Source organism: Leuresthes tenuis, unplaced genomic scaffold, assembly GCF_036924035.1.
Source record: "Leuresthes tenuis unplaced genomic scaffold, fLeuTen1.0.hap1 SCAF_8, whole genome shotgun sequence".
NCBI lineage: Eukaryota > Metazoa > Chordata > Actinopteri > Atheriniformes > Atherinopsidae > Leuresthes > Leuresthes tenuis.
This window is the reverse complement of record NW_027325362.1, coordinates 19,811,768-19,821,520: the sequence shown is the minus strand read 5'-3', so window position 1 is coordinate 19,821,520 and position 9,753 is coordinate 19,811,768. Positions and strand designations below refer to the sequence as shown.

Here is a 9,753-nt window from a genome sequence, read left to right as displayed (position 1 = left end):
TCACAATTCACAAGGAATGCCAAGAACCAAATCCAGATACAATAACCAAATCTCCTAATAGAGATACATTTAAAAAATAATTCATTAATTCATTCATATTCAGTCAGAAAATATTCTTCTTGAAAAATCACCCATGTTTGCATATTTTTTCAAGCTGCTAAATCATTTTTTTCTTTTTCTCAGCTGCCTTTGTTATATCATGCATTTACCTCCTCTTGTTGACAGCAGACAGCCGTGCTCATGTGTGAATGAATTCTGAGAATGAGACCAACAAAATCCTGTCATTTTAATGTAATTAACACATTTTTGTCATGCAAAAACAGGAACCTGTCAGGAGCAGATACAGACAGGGCTGAGCATGACGGACGGAAAGATTTGAGCAGTATATTGGGTATGGTCAGGTAAACAAAGGTACAACCTTTTTCAGGTTTTTTAGGTTTGATACATAGAAGGAAACTGTTTTTAAAATCATCTGGTTCTTATCTAGTCTTAAAGTTGAACAACACATATGTCATAATCTATTTAACAAAAACTAGGCCAATAGAAGCTGTTTGTTAAAAATAAAACTATATGATTTGATAGCTTTAGCAGTAGTAATAAGGGAAGTAATCATTATTTGTATAACATGAATAGTCTCACATCTCTGTGGAAGAATTTCAGCTCACTCTTCTTTAAAACTTTGCTTTGTGGGCATTGATTCATGCACAGCTTTCTCAAGATCCCACCACAGTATTTCAGTCAGGTTCGGGCTTTAACTGTCAGACAGATGGTTTCAAATTTGACTCAAGAATACTTTACAATACAGAGAAGTTCATGGTTGACTGCAATAACTGCAAGGTGTCCGGGTCCTGTTGCTGCAGAACAAGCCAAAATCAACAGCCCTCCACCGTGCTTGACAGTTGGTATGAGGTGTTTGTCCTGATGTGCTGTATTTGGTTTCCCTAAAAATTGTGCTGCCGTGCATTATGACCGAACATCTCCACTTTGGTCTCATTTTTCCAAAGGACATCGTTCAAGATCTCTTGTACTTTCTTCAGTTACGACTTTACAAACCTAAGTTGTGATGGCATGTTCTTTTTAAAGAGAAGAGTCTTTTCCCTGCAATCCTTCCAAACAAGCAGTACTTATCCAGTCTTTTTCTAACTGTACCCTCATCAACTTTAACATTTAACATGCTAACTGCCTGTATAGTCTGAAATGTAGCTCTTGGGTTTTTTGCAGTTTCTCTTAGTGTTGTGCAGTCTGACCTTGGGGTGAACTTGGTGGGATGTTAACTCCTGCCAAATTCTTCTCACTGTACAATGATGGATTTCAAGTAGTTTAGAAATGGCCTTATAATCCTTCCCAGATTGATGGGAAATAAAAATTGCTTCTCCAGAGTTATTGCTGATGTCATTCCTCCATGGCAAAGTGTTAACATACAGCTGAATGCTCCAAAACTTCTTCCTTTAAAAAAGAGGCTCACACTTGCTGATGATCAAATGATCAAGTACATTTGATCTGCAGCACTTGACTGCTACTTACTCCCTTATTAAGCTGTGAGGTCGGACTTAGTTTTTCACACACTGCCTCTGTATTGTGGCTCAGTTTTTGTTACATGTATGGTTACAGTGTAATATGTCATGTTTAGCTTAGGTGGTCTTTACCTAATCTTAAAGCCTGGCAAGAACCAAATTGTTTATCTATTTTTAATAATGTTCTCATATATAAAACCTTAGATTTGACAGAGGTTGTTCTTTCTTTTACACATGACTGTGAAAACAGTGTGCAATATCTTAGCAACCAAACTGCAGAGATACAGGATCTCAAACCACATGGTGCTTCATCTTACATTAAGGCACATCTCACCCTGCTATATCTGCCTGCTGAAAACCATCTGGGTTTTTCTTTATGGTCATTTTATGAGCAAGAGCTGCCTCACGGAGCACACTATGGTGTAAGCACAGATTCAATTAGGACGTGGGGGCGGTGTTTGGCAGGAGGTGTGTTTGTGCCAGGCTCTGTCTATGCACTGCCTGAAGCTGATAGCTGTGGAGGCTTCTGGCCAGGCAAGTGCTTTGCAACCTGGCGGTAATGTGAGAAAGGCCCATTGTGCTGCAGCGGAAAAACCCTGTGCTGTGTTTACAGCCAGGAGGATTGGATTCCCCCACTTCCCCACCTCCTGCTACCAAAAAACACAGGGCAGAATCAGATGGAGAGAAAACATCATACTATGTCCTCCGTGAGACTGCCTACCAATTAGCCACAGCGCTGCAGCTGAGGTGAGATAACCATAGAAAAGCCATGTATACCCTAAAGACCTCACTAGACAACCTTTATTACTGTATTGATATCTCCTACATGTCACCACTGCCCTCACTTGCCTGGCACCACGCCCGCACATTTTCTCAGGAAAATCACCAGAGGGGCTGTAACTCAATACAAGAAGAAAACAGCAGGACAAACATTAGGCTGAACATTACGTGCTGTAATTAGTGAGATGCTGCTTGGAATAAATATGAAAGATGGTATGGAAAGTTCAAACTCTTTACAGTAAACAAAAAAATGAGCAAAAATACAAATATGTTGCTGGCAAAACATCAAATAAGACCCAGCAAAACTACATTCTGAAATAAAATAATAACATTTAATCAGTGGCAAGCAGTGGACAAATAACAGCTGGAAATACTTTATGTGCCCACTGAAATTTCATCCTTCAGTATTCCCAAGACGGTTAGATTTTTGTGACAGATGCATTTTAGAAATTCAACACTGTCTCTAACACTGTTTAAAAAGAGCAAAGATAATACTTAAACATGGCATTTTCTCCACCAAGAAAGAGAAAATGTTTAAGTTAACTCACATTTTGAAGCACCACAAATTAGTTAGTTCATGAGCAAAATTACATATGAATTAGGTCAAGTTGTACAAACAACACACAAAAGTGACTAACTGGTGTAAAAATTAAGCATACATTTTAGTTTTTGTGCAAAACCATTACAAGACCAAACAAAATGTATAGATTGTTCCCTCGCTTGCATCTGGTTGAAATTCATTAGTCTCCACTTGCTTTATACCTGATTCTTTTTTTTACATCTGTGACACAGCTGGTTTGCAAATGGCAACAAAAGTGTCCATTATTACACAGTAAAAAGTGAGAAAATAAACATCACATAACTGCTCAGCAAGATATGACATTAAGATCTGTACCCAAAAACATCTAAACTGACAAGTCATCGACTAAGTTACCAAAGGAACTCATTATCAGCTGGTAAGAATGGAGAACCCTCTAAAAACTGGAAGAAAGTGTCTCGTGTCACATTAATGACGAAATCTGTCATGTTTTAAAAAAAAAAACTTTTATAGATGGATGAAATTTCACAAATATTTTCTAAGGCTTTGTGGTGGAAACTTTCAGGAGTATAATATCATAGAGGCTGTTTGTGAGGAGCTTTGTGTGAGGCCATACAGTAAATGGATATGAGGTCACTTTCACTGCAACATCGAGGTCAAGCTCACAGAGATCCACATGTAAGAGTGCTCCCAAACACTACAGGGATCCATCTCAAATGTCCCAGCTGTCACTGAAGTACTGGTCCTCTTCATCTTCATCTTCCTCCTCTTCCTCTTCTTCCTCCTCAGTCCCATTTTTCATAGAGTCGTTCAACTCATTCACTTCCTCTTCCTCATCTTCTTCTTCTTCTTCCTCCTCCTCTTCCATCTGGAGCTGTGCGAGCATGCTTTGTAATGTGGACTTTACTTCCTGAACTTCTTTTTCTAAAGTCTGTGCAGAGTGAGTTAAGAAGGAATCCGATTTTTCAGAAGCATCCACATTAACATGTAAATGAAAAGCATGCCAGCAGACAAATAATGTGACACTTGTGGCCCCCAATGGTTAATGATAATAGCACAGGACAGCCATAACCCGGTGAAGTCATCAATCTCCAATTTGGCTACCAAAACAGATTCCTGAGACAGATCATCAAGTCATACCCAATTTAACCCTATCTAATTCACTATTCATGAGCTCGTCTCAACTGTGAACCCATGCAAAGCAGATTGCTCAGCTAAATTATTCATAACCCATCAATGAAACGGGATAGAGGCTGTTGTCGGTGGGGGGATTGTTTAACCTGCTTAGAAACTCAAATTAATCGTGCGAGTGTCCAGTTTAAGTGGCAAATCAAAGGATGACTTTGATGGCAGATGGGGCCTGATGGCTCGTTTTGCAGTCTGAATGGACACAGATTGTCCTTATTCATAATTAACCAGCCATTAAAGAGCTCCTCATAAATAGTGCAAAAAGTTCGACACGATTTGAAGGCCAACATGGTCCAAAAGAAAAGAAGACGTTCAGGATTATGTGGAAAACCCTTCAAATCAACCCCAGAGATTGACTTTTTTTAAATTTTGCCCATCCTTGTGTTCATTTTTCAATCCCAGAGGCTGTGGTTGTCTGTACACTTCTTGTTGTTGAGAGCAGAGACTCAATTAAGACCCTTAAAGTAGGCTGGTTCGATCTCCCTGTCACTATGACAACAGTAGCACCATTGCTTGTACAGCTTCAGTTCAATTTCTGCAAACCAACAATATTTCCCTGCATCTTCAGAGTCCTCAAGAGTCCACGGTTCTATTGCACGAGTGCAGTGACTTCGACAATCAGAAAGAAATGACATATAAGGACATGAAAACAGAGCAGTGGAGAGGAGTGGGCCAGTCTCTGTCTATTTCAAACTGCCAGTCTGCTTTGATATCATGCTCACAGTGGAGGAAACTGGACTGACCTCTAAGAGTATAGCGGGGAAAGTGAATCGACAAGGTGTTAAAACAGTCAGGCCACACTGGGACAAAGAGGTGGGGGGTACTGAAAGAGACAATTCTTTTAGAGATTCCTAAAACTAAATAAGTCTCTTCATAAATTTAGAAAGGTATATATGTCTTGCTGTGTCTAAAGACGGGAAATGTAAAAAGACATAGTAAGTTCAAATCAGTAATAAATCAGTAAATAAAATAAAGCGAGTTAGATGGCAAATTGTCTTCATCCCTATGTTGAAATATCACCCTTTTCGACCTCTCTTAATGAGCCCACCATGCAGGAGGGGAAAAGTGGAGAGACAAAAACACACTAATCTATTTCAAATCAGCTTTCTAATTAGCACCGAGAATGATGTATTGTGACCTGTAATCAGCTTCAACAGTTTGATTTGAGTCATTATCATGGATATTGTAATTTCCCCCTCACCAGATCCAGCAAGTGGAAGTGGGCAGATGGAGAAAGAGGGGGTGGGTGGGGGATAGACAGCCGGAGGATGGACATTAAGATATGACAGAAGCGGAGTCATTACAGTGACATTCCCCTATCTGCCGTGGCACTGCCCCTGTCGGTCAGCTTTAATCTCAGCCAGTGGTGACTGGCAGTGCACATCAGGAGCCGTCTAATGGGCTTGCATGGACTTTTACCATTTCATTTTCCAGTTGGCTCGACCAACCTGTCAATAAAAATCCTCTGATCCGAGCTGTCTATGAAAAAACTCTTCTTTTCCCTCCCTTAAAATGTAGCCATAATAAGACTTTTTACACTCTAAAGGTAAAGTTGGGGTAAGCTTCCATTAGTCCGCATAAAAGTAGTTTGGATCTTTACTTTTGAAAGCTGAAAGGCCTTGAGGAAACTAGGTTATTCAGACGAATGGACAGAGACAGAAGCACAGAAAAAAAAGCACACTGCGTGGTTTATGTATGTCTAAGGTGAATTGAAAGGATATGGGTGAGGGCTTGATCCCGGTTTAGAATAGCTGTCTGCAGTTCATCTTCTAAGGCCGTTAGTCTGTCACTGATCTGCTCACATCGCTCTGTCAGGTCTGTGGCATCAGCCTCGCTGCAAACATCCTGGTCAGAAAAGAAAGGATCAAAAATGAAACCCACAAATATATGGTCTGATATGGAGAAACAATAAACATATCGAACAAATATATGGTCTGATATGGAGAATCAATAAACATATCGAACAAATATATGGTCTGATATGGAGAATCAATAAACATATCGAACAAATATATGGTCTGATATGGAGAATCAATAAACATATCGAACAATAACTACAGACAATATGATCCTTATCTTGCAGTTCAATGAAGGATTGCAATAAACAGAAAACTGTAGAAAGTGCTTTACTCAGAGTGGATCCTTCTTGACTACTGTACAGTTAAACAATAAACTGTATATTAAAAATGAAAAATGTCTGAAACCTGAAAAAAAGCAAAACAAAGTGACTTGCAAATGGAATACTACTATGTTCCACCAGGGGCTGATAGTGATTTAATATAAAACTAATAAACGATGTACAACAAGCCATTATGACCTCCTCAGAAAATTTCTGCCTTTATGATCAAAGCAGCAGTGGTGCTTTTGTAAACAATTATTTAACAATTAAATAAATGTCAGTAACTCATTTTGTCAAATCAGGTTCCAAGTATCATATTCCAGCTCCACCATCTCCAAAAATGATCATTTTTCTGGCTCCAAAAAAAAAAAAAAACGACGGTGGCAAAATGCCAGACACGAGGCTTCAAATATGCCTTTAACAAACTGATGGGTGAGGTTAAAACAACAATCTTTATAAACAGTCTTTGCATGAAAAAGGACTGACCTGACTGAGAACCCAAAGACACTATGTACGACCAGAGACTTTTTGGGGGAATTTAAACTGTTGAGTTACTTAGAAATTCGAGCCACAGAGTTGTCAATAACAAATGAAGTAGCTTTTGAATCAACATTATTTTACTGCAGTGGAAACATTTCGCACCTCCCAGTTGGATTCATTTTTCTATCCCATAACATGCGTTATGTCTCTACCTGGCAAACATGACTATGTGTGTGCGATGTTGAGTTACAAGATTAGTTACAAATCTCAAACTCCCTTGCTGTTATTAATACGAGTATAGTATTCAAGGGTTGCTTCCTGAAATATAGAAGCTCTTGTTAGCTCTCCATGTTGGTAACTTGAAATTTTGTTGTTTAGTAGTGATATAAGAACTAGACTCTGCTATAGAAATGGTTGGCAAATTGGGAAATTTATTCATGGCACTGCCAAAGTCATAATATAAGTCAGACTTATCGTGGAGGAGATGTGCAACATTCATTGGAACATTTCCACATCAACTAAGGATGCAGCAAGGCTGAGTGTGTTTTGAAGGATGCCAGGTGCAGAGTGCAGTAGCGCAGGGCATTCTGAGAGCAAAGCCGGCCACAATTAGAGCAGGCCCCTTTGTAGACATCGTGTCCTAGTTTCTTCACACTTATCAAGCATAGAGAACACAGACACACACGGGAGGGTACACAAAGAAGACTTTGAGCAAATAGGCATTCACACACACGAACGCAGATCCAGCTTTTTTCCTCAAACAACACACAGTGTAATCTGACTCATAGCTGCAGGTAGAAAATACCAACTCCCTGCAGCTCAGAGGTGTCAGAACAATCACTGGAAAGTTGTGTCTCTGGTCTCTGCCCGGAATAGCTCTCCCTCTCCAGATGATGCAACACCCAAAAAGAAATGTATAACATCAACAAGCCCGAGGCACAACACTGTGTACAAATCATTTCTAATGCAATCATTTAATTAGGTAAGACTTACACGCAGATGAGGCCTCAGTATACAATACCATGTTTTGGTGTGTGAGGAATTTCAAAAATATGTCAGTATTCTGGCTTCACTTTTGGTGATGCTAGGATCTATGTCATCCTGTACCAAGAAAGGAGGTGGTGAACTTATAGATTCACTGAGCTTTGTTTGTCAAGGTTAGGAGCGCCTTTAGCAGGTACTAGCCCTGTGTTTGTATAGCTGATTGATTCTTTACTCTCCAGCCTCCAGTTGGCTTTTGTAAAGTCAATACAACCAGAGAATAAAAAACAAAAGCCAACTGTGTGGAGTGACAAAAGAGAGCACATGCCTGGCAGTTAGCAGCCTTGTACCCAAACCTTCAGTTCTGCCCCAGCTGATCAAAACAATGTGTGCCTTTTCTATCTCTGTCATTACAAAGAAGAAAACATAGGACATGAGATTTCATCAACATGTCAATTTCCATAATAGAATCATAGGCATTTACCTATTGCTGTGTTGATTCCTGTTGCACATTAGTGTTAATGTTATTAGTCCAAAAGTAAACAAAGCAGACTACAGGAACATGCAGTTGGACAAATCATTTGGGAATTCAATATTCAAACTCCTGTATGCACTGGTATGATTATTTAAGCAATAATGAGTGAGAGGCAGCAGGTCATTTTGGAGATTCCCACGGGTGCTGTTCTACCCAATATTTCGCAACGGGTAGACAATACAAAGCAATTACATTGCACTGCTCTTACACTCAAGGTTTTAATTGCAAATGCAAACAATAACGCTTTCACATTCACGTTAAATAAGAAATTAACTATCTTATGATTAACAAGTGTCTCTATTTTTACTGATGCCCTGTTGGGGAGCTGATCCTTTCGTACAATTCACTATCCTTTTCCAAGACCTACAAATATGTGCAGGAATAGAATAAGATGTGAGCAGGTCTTCAGCTGTAGCAGTGTGATACTATGTCAATGCACTCAGAGGTATTTCAGCACATTGAAAAAAATTTTTTTTTTAAATCTGGTACACATGTAAGAAAAAATCCTTGTTTTTTGAAAGTCTGTAAATGTTCACAGTTGTTCCAGAATGGATAATAAAGACAATCTAGGAGTGAATACAAAACACATTTATCATTTTTTTTTTGTGATTTTTCCAAAACTCCCCAGGCATATTTTCCGGCTTTCAACTAACAGGAAAATAAACAATACCTGTCCTTTTCACTTTAACCCAATGACTTTGCAAAGTTTTAGACAATCAAAAATAAAAATAAAATGTATTTCCTTTTTTTATTTTTAACAAATCCTCCTGACCCTGTCTCACCACTATTCACAACACAAATGTTTTGCATTTCATTGTGGGACAATAGCTGCTATCAATAAGCACTCAAAAATCAGCCACTTTATAGTCTGTGTGATGACAGATTGGAGCATACATAATTTAGTCACAATTCAAATGAGAAGTGGATTTTGGATGCAGCTTCAGTTTCGGGCACTTCTGTCCCACAAAGCATTACTACAATTGTTTGCAGGTATGGTTTCTCTTTGTGACGCTTGATTGGCAGTGCCACTCAAAAGCTGCAGTTCGAGGGGCATCCAACATCACATGTGCCACATCAAAGGGGTTTGATTTCACAGGTACTCACTCGCTACAAATACTGTGTATCATATACAGAGATAGCCTGCAGTTATGAATATAATAAATCCCCCAGTTCTGAAATAATATGCTGAATGGTGGTGACCTCTCAGCTGAGATCAAAGCAAACAAAACTGGAACAGTTCGTATCAAAGCAGGGAACTGTTTAACAATCAAACAAATTTAATAATAACTCAAAGGAAAATAAACCTAAAACATTTCAGTGAATAATTTTCTCTATTCATGTTTTGTGCTGTAGGTCAGTGTGAGGGGGCACATGCAAGGACCTTCAGAGGATAAAAGAACAATTAGTAGAGATTAAAAGAAAACAGAAGAACGCTAAAACACACACCGATCGATCTCCATTGTGGCAGCAGGGCAGCAGCTTGGCAGCAGCTGAGTGGAAATCATTTACTTAAAGTCATTATGGAAAGGAGAAAGAGGTCAGAGGCTCTGTGGAGAGACCAGCTCCTACACAACACTATCACAAACACCATCACAAGAAAGATACCATTAAATGACCA

General features: G+C 39.1%; 1 protein-coding gene across 3 annotated transcripts in view; it reads right to left on the bottom strand.

Annotated features, from left to right (window-relative positions):
* Window positions 1-2,446: 2,446 nt before the first annotated feature.
* The window catches only part of disc1 (DISC1 scaffold protein), a 42,438-nt gene continuing 35,131 nt past the window's right edge, over window positions 2,447-9,753 (bottom strand). For 2 of the 3 annotated variants that reach the window (XM_072391285.1, XM_072391287.1), the window contains exons 13-14: window positions 5,749-5,865; window positions 2,447-3,772 (exon numbers count right to left, since the gene is read on the bottom strand). In XM_072391285.1, the coding sequence (XP_072247386.1) occupies window positions 3,545-3,772; window positions 5,749-5,865 (345 nt within the window). In that variant the 3' untranslated portion in view covers window positions 2,447-3,544. Of the gene's footprint in view, window positions 3,773-5,742; window positions 5,866-9,753 lie in introns of all 3 variants that reach the window. The other variant, XM_072391286.1, reaches the window with a different exon arrangement.